At 40.9% G+C, this 15,498-nt stretch overlaps 1 protein-coding gene across 1 annotated transcript in view; it reads right to left on the bottom strand.

The window, feature by feature from the left end:
* Positions 1–15,498, bottom strand: part of LOC141112402 (uncharacterized) — a 100,507-nt gene that overhangs the window by 53,563 nt on the left and 31,446 nt on the right. Inside the window, exon 6 of the mRNA XM_073605225.1 lies at positions 5,747–7,367. Within this exon, the coding sequence (XP_073461326.1) occupies positions 5,747–7,367 (1,621 nt within the window). The remainder of the gene's footprint in view (positions 1–5,746; positions 7,368–15,498) is intronic.

The following is a 15,498-nucleotide window of genomic DNA, read 5'->3' as shown; positions in this document are numbered from 1 at the left end:
ATTTCCATAAATGTTTTCCCCTTAAGCCTGGTGGTCCCCTGAGTGGAAGGGGTCGTTGAGGAGGGGGTACTGTCAGGGCTGAGCTCAGCCCTTCCTTCTCTGAGCTGAACGCTCAGCTGTCGGCTAATTGCCAGCTTCTATATCTCCACAGTTACACACCTGTTGATGATATCCTGATCGTCAGTCCTGACTACTTAAGCCATCCAGCTAAGAGGTTCTCTGTCTTCGCCTTGGTCTACATCATAGAGACTATCTCCTTCGTTTCTGTTAAAGACTTGTTTGGCTGACATCCCTTCTGGTTCCAGATCCTGCTTGCTGTTCCCCTACACTGATCCCTGACTTTCTGGCTTGGCTGACTATACGTTCCAGTTACCAAAATTCGGCTATGTTTTGACTACGTTTGTTCTATTTACTTTTATTATTAAACAAGTGTGATTTAACTGTACTGTGTCTCTGTCTGATTCATGGTTTCTGACACTCTGTTCCCGTTAGACATGTGCAGTTCATTTAGACAAATTTTTTGTTATTCAGAGATTCGGATATATTCGAATCCCCGAATTACAATATAAACAAATTTTACTGAATGCTCCAATTAACTAAATGAAATTTGTTGAATTCTAACTGTACACATATTGTTGAAATCAAAGACTGTGTGTGTTATTAGAGTACAATTTTGAAATAACACTGTTTTTATTATCATGATTTAATCATTTAATGGAGATTTTTTTCTTTGTTCACTTTGACACTTTGAATTTTAAAAAAAATCGGTAAATTCAAAGAAAATTTAAAAAATTCCGAAATATGTTTACCGAATACGAATTGAATGTATTAACCAAATTTTCTAAACTAAATAACTAGATTAACAAATCAAAACTAAACAAAATATATTTTATTGTCATGCGCATGTCTAGTTCCTGTAACCTTGACCCTGACCCTAATCCTGTCTGCTTGTACCTGCTACCATGTACCTTCTCTCCATTCTGGCCTTATCTGCTATTCCCTGCTCCTCAGCCTGATGTTGCTCTTTTTTATCCTGCTGTTTGTTAGCTTAGTTAGTTAGTTTAGGTAGGTATGCCTGTGTTTGTTTTAGTTCACTTCTACTGGTTAGGTTCACATTTATAGAGGTTCCTTGGGTTTTTGTATTTTTTGGACATACTTGGATATTTGTATTGGTTATTGTGTTTATATTCCTTGTCACTTGTGCTGTTTCCCTAATAAATCGCATTTATTTTCACTTAGTTTTGAGTCTGGTGTTCTCTGTGCAGATCCACACATATTTGGTCACATCTGCTCTGCAGGATACCAGGACTTGGTATCCTAACATCATGTCTCTATTCCCTTGGTCAGAATGTTGCTGACACGTTTCTGCCTAGCACCACTCAACCTGAATGGCACAGGTGTCCATATAGTGAAAAAGCTCCTGGAATCTGTGACATCATCAGAAGCCACCAAGCTTTGTTTTTAGTCACACAACCGCCAACGTTATAAAAAAGGTATTTTTAGTAATGGTCGTGTGATTATAGAAATAAGGAATTTTCAATGAAGTTTCTAGGACTGCTATAGTTTTTTTATTCAAACTAAGTATTTACAGATAATGTAAGTTTTATGCTGCGTACACACGAGTGGACTTCTCGTCCGCCTGAACTCCGAAGGACTTTTCAACGGAGTTCCGACGGAGTTGTGACGGAGTTCCAACGAAACGGACTTGCCTACACACCATCACACCAAAGTCCGATCGTTTTGAATGTGATGACGTACAACCGGACTAGAATAAGGAAGTTCATAGCCAGTAGCCAATAGCTGCCCTTGCGTCCTTTTTTGTCCGTCGGACTAGCATAAAGACGAACAAATTTTTCGATCGGACTTGAGTCCGTCGGAAAGATTTGAAACATGTTCTATTTCTAGGTCCGTCGGCATTTTCAACAGAAAAGGTCCGATGAAGGTCCGATGAAGCCCACACATGATCGGAATGTCCGATGGAGTCGTTCCGTCTGACCTTTTCTGCCGGACAGTCCGCTCGTGTGTACGCGGCATAAGAGTTCAGGTTAAGGGTTTATTTTGAAGTGAAAGGTTAAAGGCTAATGTTAAGGTTAGGTTAAAGTGTTAGGTTAAAGTGCTTTTTACCCCCAACACTTCATATTCCTAATATGTGCCTGCTGTTACATGTACTCGTATGAAAAAGAATCCTCTTTATACTGCCTCTTTTATGTGAAATCCCTGGTGTTCTTGCTAGTCCTCCTGCTTCCCTATTAAAAACTGACCACACTAAGCAGGAGAGCACATTGTGGTCAGTTCTCTAGCTGTGCTGGGAACTCAGCCTGCTCTCCTCCCAATGATCAGACTTATCCCGACATGCCCCCCCCCCCGCATAGCCAATCACTGGGAATCTCAGCGTACTGTTGCTTCTCCTTCCCTCAGCTCTTATGCAACTGAGAAAAGAGGGAATGTGATTACTTATAAAAAAGGGAGAAAAGGTATTTATAATGTTTTTTTAATATCTGCACACAAATGTTTTGCCTTTCATTTGTATTTTAAACGGAATGGGTTGTTTTACAAGGAGATCGTTTACAATCACTTTTCTTTTACAAAGTATTTTATTTGCAAAACAATTAAATTCAACAGGTTGCGTTAACAATTAGATGGTTACTTTAAACGTAGCAAACAGAAAAAGATCCCAACGGAGGGATGCGATTGGAACATTAGAAACATCACCAGGAGAATGTAAGGTTAGTTAAAGTCCTCGTATTGGAGCACTCGGTGCTCCAGATTATGGTGCATGGTGAAATAAGAGGCAGATCAGATGAACGAGTAGGGTACAAAGCAGTATAATCAAAGAATAGAGAGGCTGCCTATATATGCAAATGTACTATACATCAATGGTGGTGTAAAACCATTGTAACCATTTTGTACAAAAAAATCATTATAATATAACAAAAACTGAAGCGTAAAAAAGCAATAAGAAAGAAAAGTGAAAGGAATAGAAAGGGAAGAAGGAAAAAGAGTAAAGAAGAAAAGGAGAGAAAAGAGAAGAGTCCAGTGAGGGGTGCAGCGGGAGTCCTATAAACTGAGAGAAGTCTATTGTCGAACCTGGAAGTTTGGGAGTACATTATTCATGGCTGCCATACCCTGAGAAATTTATTGTGGGTGTCTGAAGCGAGAGCTGTTAATTTCTCGTTGATCATGCTATCGTTCATGCGATGCTTGACTGCTTCGAAACTAAGCACCGGGGACTTCCAGGCTCTCGCAATGGTCAGCTTAGTGGCAGTGAAAAGGTGTAGGGCAAGTAGGCGCTCAGGGTGAAGCAGTTCCGGGATCGGTTTACAAAGAAGGGCTTCATAGGGGTCTCTTTTAAGGTTAGTGTGAAGTATGTTACGAAGAAGAGTATAGACCCTGACCCATAATCTGCAGACCCTGGGACATGTCCACCAAATGTGAGCCATTGTTCCGTCTTGTAAGCAGCCCCAAAAGCAAAGAGGAAAATAGGATGGAATGAAACGGGCCAACCTAGCAGGTGTATAGTACCATCTATAGAACACCTTATAAGCATTGTCCAATATAAGGATATTCTTGGAACTATTGGAGAGGTTTATCATCATGATCTGCCAATCCTCTGGATCTATTTGCCTTCCAAAATCCTTCTCCCATTGTAAATGATAGGACTGTACTGGGGGTCTCCTATAGGAAATGATTGAGGAATAGAGCAGAGAAATTATTCCTGGGGAATGGGGTCGTGCCTTACATATGCTTTCGAAAGGGGTCAAAGTATATGGGGTAGGTTGGGATTTTATCAGTTGGTGGAGGAAGTGCCTAATTTGTAGATAGCTGTAATGTTCTCGTAGAGGAATATCATGGAAAGATCTAAGAGATTCAAAAGTCAATATTCTCATGGGGTGAACAGAGAATGAATATCCGTGAAACCATTCTCAGTCCCGTTTACAATCACTTTAAGTGTGAACATTTATGGGTAGGCCAGGGACACATGAGGGAACAATTTAGTTCTATTTTGATTAAGCCCCATACCAAGTACTTCCAGGGCCAGACTCTTGGTGCCAACAACCTATGTTCTGATAAATATTAGTCAACGTCATGTTTCTGTAGAAAAATATTCAAGACTACCACCTGTCAGGTCTTTCTAATAACATTCATTATCTATCAGTAATCCTATAAGCACACCAGAGAGGAGGCAAACATATTGTGCTCCCTGGACAATGGAAGTTATTCCATTTGAGGATTCATTTAACTGATTAGATTAATGATTCTGCATGACCACCACTGAGAATGAAGTTTTCCCAAATCATCTCATTTAGAATATTTACATCTGTGAAAACAAGCAATAGTGAGAAGACATGTGATACCATGTGTAGCATGTGTAGCACCTCTTGTGTACATAGTTGGGTAGTCTAGATAGAGGCTTGTTAGCAGCTTGGGTGTGAGTCAGGGGGTTTACTTTAGGTCAGGTTGGAGGGCTATGCAGGTCAGGCCTCTGGTATCTCCCTGTGGTTTCTGGAAGCTTGGAGAAGCTTCTAGAAGCTAGTGGGCGGAAGCCAGGAGGTGCTGAGCTGAATATTTATGGGAATTTGGCCAATCCCCAGGCAGGAGACCTGGCAGGGTGGCTAAACCAGCCTATAAATATGGAGGAGCCTGGCCAGCAGGGGAGGTGGGTGGAAGATGGATGGTTAAGGTGTCGCTGTGTACCCTGAGATGGCCCTGGAGAAGGGGGGTTCTGCCTCAAGGCTGGAGGTTTGAAAAAGGATGAAAACTAATATATAATGCTTAGTTAGAGGGTATCTATCCCTAAAGTCCAGTATACAAAAACCCCCAAGGGGAACAGAAGGGGGAAATTGGGAAATGGGGATAGTAGCAGTAAATAGAACTTGGATTAAGATAAAAGTAGCAGTTTTATATAGATCAATGTTAAAAAAGCCTCTAAAAAGGCAAACAAATTTAAAAAAAGGAATAAAATACAGGAACTATACAGAGTCACACCAATTTCCCCCTTCTGTTCCCCTTGTGGGTTTTTGTAAGGATGAAAGCTGACAGAGGGAGCTCCACTGCCCTGCAGTCCACCAGGGAAAAGGATAGCCTGCATAGTTTGGAGAGGAATCAACCCAGCAGAAGGCTTGAAAGCAGTTCGATCCATAGCAGCAGGACAAGGACAGTGTGAGTTCTTCTGCACCCTCACGGCCTATAACAGAGAAGTTTGCTAGATGCAAATTCTTGGCATGTTTTCAGGGGACAGTTTATTGCTTACCCAGACCCTTGTCCTGGGATCAGATACCATAGCCAGGTGGGCTGGTATTTTACACTAAAGGGACCAAGAGCTCCTACAAGTTGGGACTTTGTTGAAAATCCACTCAAAATCCACTGAAAATCCACTCAGGGGACACCAAACTCCTAGAAGGGGATTACTTTGTCAAAGACCGTTGCTGTTCCGGCTGGAACACAGTCAAGTGTCTGTTCTTGCAGTGTACCAGAGAAGGAAATTGCCCTTATTTTGTTATTCTTATGTCAAGTTGGACATCCCATAACCCTTTTTACCCTATCCGAGTTAAAATCTCTAATAGATCCTAAAAACCAAACCCATTGACTGTTTCTTGTGTCTGGATGCAAGTGAGAAAATGCGTGTTGCCTTGCTGTGCAGACTATAGGAAGGCCTAAAACTCAGCAGCTCCTTAAGGGGTAGTGCTACACATGCCTTTAATCACTACACAACCAGTTATATCATTATACGGTTAATGCACTGTACCTTGCGGAAACATCCATATTCACTTGTTTGGTGGAATCCTCAGTACTTGAGCTCTGTAATTGTACATCTTGTGCCATCTCTTCTATGTCTGAGTCATTTTCTTCATGCCTACTGCCCCAAAAGTCAGTGTTTTCTTCTTCCTCTGAGCTTTCTATTTCATCACTTACATCTCCTGAGAATATCCTCTCTTCATCCGAAATATCTGTTTTTTCAGACATCTCTTCTTCACTTATTATGTTCCTTCTTTTATTGCATTCTGTTTGGTTCTCCCCTTTCTTATCTAACCTATTTTCTTTATCAGCCTCAATGTCACTTTGCCCCTCATTAGTAATTCCATCTATTACTGTATCCCTGATAACTATAGGGCTTCCTTGACTGTCATTCACACTTATTTCATCTTCTCCAGAAGTTCTATCCTCCCCAGTGTCATCATCAGTGTCCTCATTTTCACTCTCTTCATTGACTTCTCTTTGTATGTCTTTCTCCTTCACTGTAAAGATGCCAACCCCTTCATGAATTGAACCTTCTGCTTCAGACATCTCTTCACTTTCCTTGTCTTCCTCACTGCTACTTTTTTCAATTTCTTCTGTTAATATTTCTCTGAATCGTTCACTTTCCCCCACTACTCCATACACATCCCCTGTATTGTTTTCCGAAAGACCTGAGCTAGCAAGTCTACTGTCCCCCTTCAGTATCCCTATATTTCTATTATCACATTTTATTTCTTTCATTTGACTTTCACTTTGATCACTGGATTCATCCTCTTGTTCTAACTTGTACATGTTCATGTTCTCTTTAATTTTATCTTCATCTATAAGAAAACTATTACCTGCACATGAACTCTGTTTATTTTGAACCATTTTTCTAAGCAAACCATGCTCTCCTATCTCTAGTCTCTTCTCTTTTGCAGAATGTTTGCCATCAGTGCTTCCCTTTTCCTTCACAGATAAGTGTGATGAGACACAAGCCTCTTCTTGACTATGCTCATCTTCTGAAGTTCTGCATCTGCTTGAGCTCTTATTTTCCTGTACTGTGTGGAACATTTTTGACCCTTTTGGGAGTACAATTTCTTCTTCACTTGAATCTATAAATTCTTCCAATGACTTTTTAATAAAAGTAGCCATAAAACGTGTGTCTTTCTCTTTTTCATGTTGATGAAGGTAGCATGGAACTTGATAACCTATTTCTTTTTCACATCTACTTTCTGTTCCTGAAGAGTCAATTGTTTTTACTTCTTCTTCACACCAATCCATACCTAAGTCGTTATTCTCAACTGTTTTGTAGTTGCTTGTTTGCACATTTACTCCAGTGATTACCAAATTGTCAGAAGCATTAATCGATTTCATGCTAGGTTTCAACACGTAATGGTCAACTTTGCTTGTTGTCTGTTCTGTGCAATGTGCATCTTGTATATTCTGTTCAGCAGTCACTTCATATGAAGTGCTTTCATATGCAGGCTTTAGCTTTTTGTTGTTTTTTCTTTCACTTGCAGGTTTTGAGCCAACCTTTGTATTATGATCTCCTGCAGGAGGTGACACTAAAGGAAGATGTGACTTTGATAAAGCATCCAGAGGTTGTTGTGGATGTTTAGAAATGGAATTGAGTGAACCAACACGGCATGCTGCAGAATGTAAAAAATATTTCCCAATTTATTTTAAAATCAGTACAAATGTTGAATCATTCAATATATATGTAAAGGATATTAATAATCATTTCAGTCTTTTTAATTCTCATTCACACTAGAATAAAGCCCAACACCAGACTATGTTTTTTTTCCAAAGAAGCATTAGATCCTCTGTAGGCATTTAGTTCTGTCTGTGCATCCTTCAGTGAGATTGTTTCTCTTTTCTTGTCCTGTTCTTATAGTGTTATAGTGTTATAGTCTTATTATATTATATTATATTATATTATATTATATATTATTATAGTCTTATAGTCTTATAGTGTTCTTATAGTGATGGAAAATCTCAACATTAGGACCACAGACACCAACCAAAAATATTAGAACTTCTTTATTGCTTGTGTTTTTGTCTACCTTTTCCATTGATCCCTATTCCCCTAAGATCTCATCCTGCTGTCACAAGAATAAAAATTCAAGGGGAAGTCTCCCCATTGGAGTACAACAGCAATGAAATGTAGTCAGAAGTTCTAACTCCAGACTGGTTTGAGTTAGATTTTAAAGGCTAACTAAATCCAAGAACAAAAATGTAACATAACAACAGCTTATAGTCTTTAGATGTACTGGCTGTCTTAGTTTTTATTATTTTTTCAAACTAACAACATTTTCAGCATATACAGCCAGAAAAGATCTTGCCAGAAATGTAATGTCCTTGTCACTTCCTGTGAGCTGCACAGTAGAATATATATTTTTTCCAAGCCTCTGCAAGCTACCAATTGCCCTGCCCCCTGTAATGGAGATGAAGAGATACAGATACGTTTGTAGTTTATGTCAGAAGAGCAGCCTATGGTGACAACCATGGCACTATCCATACACACAGTGGATGGGGGACATAGGCTGGCCATACATGGATCAGCCAGCTCACTGGCTGAGCAAAAAAACCTGAACCAAGTATGGCCAGCTTTAGGCTCCATGCACACTAGCGTAAAAAAAAAAACAGTGCTATTGGCAGAAAAAAAAATGTTAATTTTGAGCCTTTTTTTCTTGTATTAACGTTTAGGAGAGTTTAGCATTTTTTTCTGCCAGAAGAATGCTCTCAACAACAGAAGGGTTTTTTTTTCTGCCTCTAACCGCTGAGCTTAAAAACACCTCTAGATTACCTAACGTGCATGGACACATTGGATGACATTAGTTGCTTCTACAGGCAAAACACTAAACTCCGCTAGGAGCAGCGTTTTTTTAAGCTAGTGTGCATAGAGAAATAGAAGGATTTGTTATTTGCAAGATTACCTGGTGAAAATAAAGCAAAAGGAGAAAACAAATGCAACCACCACACATAGGACTGATAAGTTGCAATTATTACAGTTATGGTTCTGGGTATAGATACTCTTTAATCATGAGAAGCAAAGAGGCCTATATAGTGTTTAAGCTTATATAATATAAAACAGATTCATATGTACCATGCTGTGTACAAAGGAGTATGTAACTTTGTAACTTCATAACCGTAAAGATGTATCTCACAGTAATGACTAGTCTTAATATGATAATATTCACTTATCCTTTAAGTAAATGATACTTAAAGAATCATAAAATCAAAATACTTTCTCCCTAATATTAAGGAAGGAAGTACATAACATTTACAAATGGATTAAAAAGGCTTTCAGGAGATTATCATAGCTGACGACGTTAGAGATAAAGCTAGGTCTGTGGTTGGTGCTATTATACAATGCTGACTTTCAGTCCAAAAATCATATAGTATACATCATTGTGTTTGTCGTCTGATATAACATACTGTATACTGCATTCAACCAAAATTGCAATAAATCAATATATACATTCATAAAACTGCTTAAATGTTAAAATAGATGAAACTGTAAGAGTAACAATAGGTATACACAGTCTGCATAATCCTGTCACATTAACAGCAGGTTGAGTTGGTATGTACCTTGGTTCGACTTTCCAGAGTATAAAAGGAACACAAGATGACAAGCTCACACGGGGATTTTTTGAGATCATTGCCCAGTGTTAACACTTCCCATGCAAAAACAGATTTCTTCTGAAAGAGCCTTCCACTAGAGAAGAAACTGGTTCTTATTTAAATCCCTCAGTCTGCTCATCGGCATTATACACTAGACAACGGGCCAGTTTACTGTTAATTAGACTTTAGAGGGGCATGTTAGCATATGTGTCTATGCACACATAGACTTTTAGCAGTGTTTAGAGGCAGAAAAAAAACCCACTGTGACAGCAGCAGAGTTTTGGCAAATGTAAACGATGGTAAACGCGTGTTAGCGCTAGCTGCATTTAGCGCTTGAGCATTAATTAATTTCAATGGTCAAAATAAATTATTATTCTGGCCAATGAAACTATTTAACGACCAAGTGCTTGACGCCTGTAAATGCACCTTAATACGTCACAAACTTTTACAAGCTTCAGGTGTCGTTTCTGCCAAAACGCTGCTGCCAAGAGGAAAGACTTCTAGGAGAGTTTTCAAAATGTCCTGTGTGCATGAGGCCTTAGGTGTTCCAATATCTGATATGCGCTTGCTTGTTTCAGGCCAGTGACCTACAAACTCTCAGCGCTATAAGGGGATTTTAGGAAACTACTGTAAGGATAGTTAAATGTACTTATACTGCCTATATTTAAACGTATTTTATTGTGTTTTGACAACTACATTACTATATTAAAAGGTGTTTTTTTTTCTGCAGAACTGGAGCCCAGCCCTGCCCATAAACACAGACTTCCTCTTTGGTTGGATGGGCGGCTCATCTCAGCAAAGGGTGGGGCGGGGCTAGGTTTCCGGCTCTGCAAGTTCCTGGATTGTTCTGATTATTATTGAAGAAGACCAGATTCACTTGGGGTTTGTATGAAGACCGGGAGATGGCAACATCTAAGAAACCGTTTTCCAAAAAAAAATGTGTGTCCTTAATTACCGAAGCTGGTGTTCCTGATGATTGAAGATCCCCTTTATACACAAGGCTTGATTAGACCCATATGGGTCTTCTTTTGATGTGAGCAGCCATTCGTTTAGAGGTGGATGGTGGTGGTGTTTGCACATCCATTAATTTGTGGCACGAAGTGTATTACATGCTTGCAAGTGTGAGGGACATTCACTCATCTCAGAATCATCACAAGTGTTGGACTTTTTTTTCACTTTTTTTCATTTTTTGGGCTTTTTTTGGTGGTATTCACTTTTGTGTCTTAATATTTCTGTTTTAGTTGTTTAGATATTTTACGGGATTAATTTATACTGCTGAATAAGCACACCATTATTTGCATATTTAATTTCTTATGAGTGTGAGTTCACTTATTGAATAGTAGCAGCTGTTCTTTTTGTTCACATCAATTCTCTTTCATAGCAGCGCAGAAGTTCTTTATTATAATGCTGCTACCTGTAGTGCCTCATTCACTCCTCACTACTTACCGCTGACCCTTGCACTCTGTGATACTTACTACTGACCTCTGAGTCATGTGTTATTTACTAGTGACACCTGCACTCTGCATTGCATACTACTGATCCTTGCAGTCTGCTTTACATACTACTGAAGTCTGAAATCTGTGTTACATACTAATGACTAGGAATGAGCCGAACACCCTCCGGTTCAGTTCGCACCAGAACCTGCGAACGGACCAAAACTTTGCACGAACGTTAGAACCCCATTGAAGTCTATGGGACTTGAACATTTGAAATCAAAAGTGCTAAATTTAAAGGCTAATTTGCATGGTATTGTCCTAAAAAAGGGTTTGGGGACCCGGGTCCTGCCCCAGGGGACATGTATCAATGCAAAAAAAAGTTGTAAAAATGGCCGTTTTTTCAGGAGCAGTGATTTTAATGATGCTTAAAGTGAAAAAAAAAGTGAAATATTCCTTTAAATATCGTACCTGGGGGATGTCTATAGTATGCCTGTAAAGTGGCATGTGTTTCCCGTGCTTAGAACAGTCCCTGCACAAAATGAAATTTTTAAAGGAATGAAAGTCATTTAAAACTGCTTGCGGCTTTAATGTAATGTCGGGTCCCGGCAATATGGATGAAAATCAGTGAAACAAACGGCATGGGTACCTCCCCCCCCAGTCCATTACCAGGCCCTTTGGGTCTTCTATGGATATTAAGGGGAACCCCGCACCCAAATTAAAAAAGGGGGCCCCATAGGGCCTATATATTCTGAACAGCAGCATACAGGCGGTGCAAACAAGACAGGGACTGTAGGTTTGTTGTTAAGTAGAATCTGTTTGTAATTTTGAACTGGTACATTTTTAAAGTGTAGCTCCAGCCAAAAAATCTATTTTTAAGCTTTTTGGAAAACATAGGGAAGGGTTATTACCCCTGTAACATTTGTTCTGCTGTCTGTGCACCTCTTCAGAAGATTTCACCTCACTTTCTGTCCCAATGGCAAATGTTTTTTGAAAATTTGGGTTTTTTAGTAAAACAAGGATTGGTGATAAATCATCAGTGGAGAGGAGACACGTTTTTCCCATATTAACTCTTACGGGAGAGAATTTCCCTTCCTAGGGGTAGATTTCATCTCACTTCCTGTTGTCTCCTTCCGTTTGCAAGTAGGAGTCGTTTGTAAGTTGGATGTTTGAAAGTAGGGGCCTGCCCTATATACTCTGCAGAAATTGCGGCCTTAGGTGTTGCCACAACACTGTAAGCCCTCACGTTTACTCTTGGTGGGCAAAGGAACGGGCTCTGCTGTGAAATATTAGATCAAGAATTGTAATTACATGCACCTGTTGAACAGGGGCAAAAAAATGTGGCCTTTGGTGGTGGTGGTGTTGGTGCCACGACAATGTAAGTCCTCACAGTTACTCTTTGTAGCGCAGGAATGAGCCCTCCTGCAAAATATTGCATCAAAAATTGTAATTACACACCCCTGTTAAACAGGGGCTGAAAAATTGGGCCTTAGGCACTGGTGCTTGTGCCACAACACTGCAACCCCTCACAGATACTCTAGTTGGAGCGCAGGAACGAGCCCTGCTGCAAAGTACTGCATCAAAAATCGTAATTACACACCCCTGTTAAACAGGGGCTGAAAAATTGGGCCTTAGGCACTGGTGCCACAACACTGCAACCCCTCACAGATACTCTAGTTGGAGCGCAGGAACAAGCCCTGCTGCAAAGTATTGCATCAAAAATTGTAATTACACGCCCCTGTTAAACAGGGGCTGAAAAATTGGGCCTTAGCCACTGGTGGCGGCGCCCAGAACCAAAAATATTCTTACACGCTATCAGCATGATCATTGAGGAGAAAGAGGATAGTCACTCAGCATCAGCATAGGCAGTCTTGAAGGGTTCTGACATTTAAAAAAAAAATTATTCGCTTACATCAGCATCAATTGCTTGGTAGCTGGTGGTGATCCAAGACTGATTCATTTTTATGAAGGTCAGTCGATCGACCGAGTTGGTGGACAGGTGCACCCTGTGATCGGTTACAAAGCCTCCAGCAGCACTGAATGTGCGTTCCGAAAGAACGCTGGATGCCGGACAGGCCAGTAGCTCAATTGCATACTGTGCAAGCTCTGGCCAGTGATCCATCCTCAAGACCCAGTAACCCAGAGGATTTTCGGTGGGAAAGGTATCCAAGTCAGATCTTGCCCCTAGGTATTCCTGCACCATGTGCATATAAAGTGTAGCGCTTATTATATCAAATGAGCAAATGATTGTTATATTGCATACAACAAGAAAAAAAGTGGACAGATATCTCTAAAACTTCATATAGTACATAGTATAGTTTCTGATGGTCTTCAAATATCACTTGAATGCAAAGAAGTGTTCATAGTCCAATATTTGAATAAAGTAATTCTGTTCACTTCGTGCATAACTAGTACAAAAAACATGAAAGTGTACACAGAAGTAGTGCAGGCTTACCGAAGAAGTTGGACTCATAAGAACGTACGCTCAATGAGTCAACAAGGCTTGTATTACAAACCGGTAATAGAGGAGGATCTTTTAACCAAATGGCAGTGGAATTCCAAAAGCAGAACTTTAAAGGAAAACTCTTCTAGGTGGAAGCCCTTCTCAGGAGAATAGCCCATAAAGAATAGAAAAGGGGCCACATAGCATAATTCCGTTTTATAAAGCAAATTTATTAAAAAAGGTAAAACACTTACATTTTCTGTAGTAAAAAAGCGCTTAATATAAAATTATGGCAGGCAGTGGAGTCTCCCGACGCGTTTTGTCTCACTAGACTTCATCTGGGGCCCCCAGATGTCACTGATGCATGCACTGTCACTGCTCACCATCCTCGTGGCCTCCTCAAATGGTGACAGGACAGTGCATGCATGCCTGATCATGGCCCACTGGCGTGGGGGAAAAAAAACAAGCTCCCCTGACCCTGTCCTGATGCCATAGTCACACAGGTACTGCCCTCTGCTGCATGTGCAGCCTCTGCAGCATGGCCAACGTTGAGTTCCACCTGGTGGGCATGTCACAGATTAGGCGGTTCTTGGGCAGGTTAAATTCCTTTTGGAGGTCAGCCAGCCGAGCACTGGCATTATATGGCCTGCGGAAATGCACACAGACTTTCCTGGCCTGCCTCAGGACATCCTGTAAGCCCGGGTACCTGCCCAAGCACCACTGCACCACCAAGTTAAGGACGTGAGCCAAACAGGGCACATGGGTCAGTTGTCCCTGTCGGAGGGCGGAGAGGAGGTTGGTGCCATTGTCGCAAACCACCATACCTGCCTAAAGCTGGCGTGGCGTCAACCACCTCTGAACCTGCCCCTGCAGAGCTGACAGAATCTCTGCCCCAGTGTGGCTCCTGTCCCCCAAGCACAGCAGCTCAAGCACCGCATGGCATCTTTTGGCCTGCGTGCTTGCGTAGCCCCTTGAACGCCTACAGAGCACCGCTGGTTCAGAAGACAAATCAGCACAGGAAGAGGCCATGGAAGAAGAAGAGAAGGGGGTGGAGGAGAGAGGTGTGGCAGAATCACCACTAGTAGTATTTTGGAGACGTGGTGGCGGAACAACCTCCAACACTACTGCACCCTGTCCTGTGGCTACCCTGTGGCTGTGGACGTGGTTTACTTGGATTTTGCAAAAGCGTTCGATACAGTTCTGCACACACGGCTCATGTGTAAGTTAAAGTCTACAGGCTTGGAAATATCAGTTTGTAAATGGATAGAAAACTGGCTAAAAGACAGAATTCAGAGAGTAGTGGTTAATGATTCTTACTCTGAATGGTCTAAGGTTATCAGTGGTGTACCCCAAGGTTCAGTGCTGGGACCCTTACTCTTTAATATCTTTATAAATGATATTGGGTCTGGGATCAAAAGTAACATTTCTGTCTTTGCAGATGGCACCAAGCTATGCAGTGGAATAACGTCCTTACAGGATGTCTCCAATTTACAAGCTGACCTCAATGCTCTGTCTAATTGGGCATCTATGTGGCAGATGAGGTTTAATGTTGAGAAATGTAAAATTATGCACTTGGGGGCTAAGAATATACATGCATCATACATACTAGGGGGAGTACAACTGGGGGAATCCGTAGTGGAGAAGGATCTGGGGGTTTTGGCAGATCATAAGCTCAATAATAGCATGCAATGCCAAGCTGCGGTTTCCAAAGCAAGCAAAGTCCTTTCTTGTATTAAGAGAGGTATGGACTCCAGAGAGAGAGATATCATTTTGCTCCTGTTCAAATCATTAGTAAGACCTCATCTGGAATATGCAGTTCAGTTTTGGGCACCAGTTCTCAAAAAGGATATCGGGGAACTGGAGAAAGTGCAGAGAAGGGCAACCAAACTGATAAGAGACATGGGGGAGCTCAGCTATGAGGAAAGATTAGAGGAACTGAATTTGTTCACTCTTGAGAAGAGGAGAATAAGGGGGGATATGATCAACATGTTCAAATATATAAGGGGTCCATATAGTGAACTTGGTGTTGAGTTATTTACTTTACGGTCAACACAGAGGACAAGGGGGCACTCTTTACGACTGGAGGAAAAGAGATTTCATCTCCAAATATGGAAAGGTTTCTTCACAGTAAGAGCTATAAAAATGTGGAATAGACTCCCTCCAGAGGTGGTTCTGGCCAGCTCAGTAGATTGCTTTAAGAAAGGCCTGGATACTTTCCTAAAAGTACATAATATAACTGGGTACTGACATTTATAGGTAAAGTTGATCCAGGGAAAATCC

Source organism: Aquarana catesbeiana, linkage group LG11 (assembly GCF_042186555.1).
Source record: "Aquarana catesbeiana isolate 2022-GZ linkage group LG11, ASM4218655v1, whole genome shotgun sequence".
Taxonomy (NCBI): Eukaryota; Metazoa; Chordata; class Amphibia; order Anura; family Ranidae; genus Aquarana; species Aquarana catesbeiana.
This window is presented reverse-complemented; position numbering and strand designations above follow the sequence as displayed.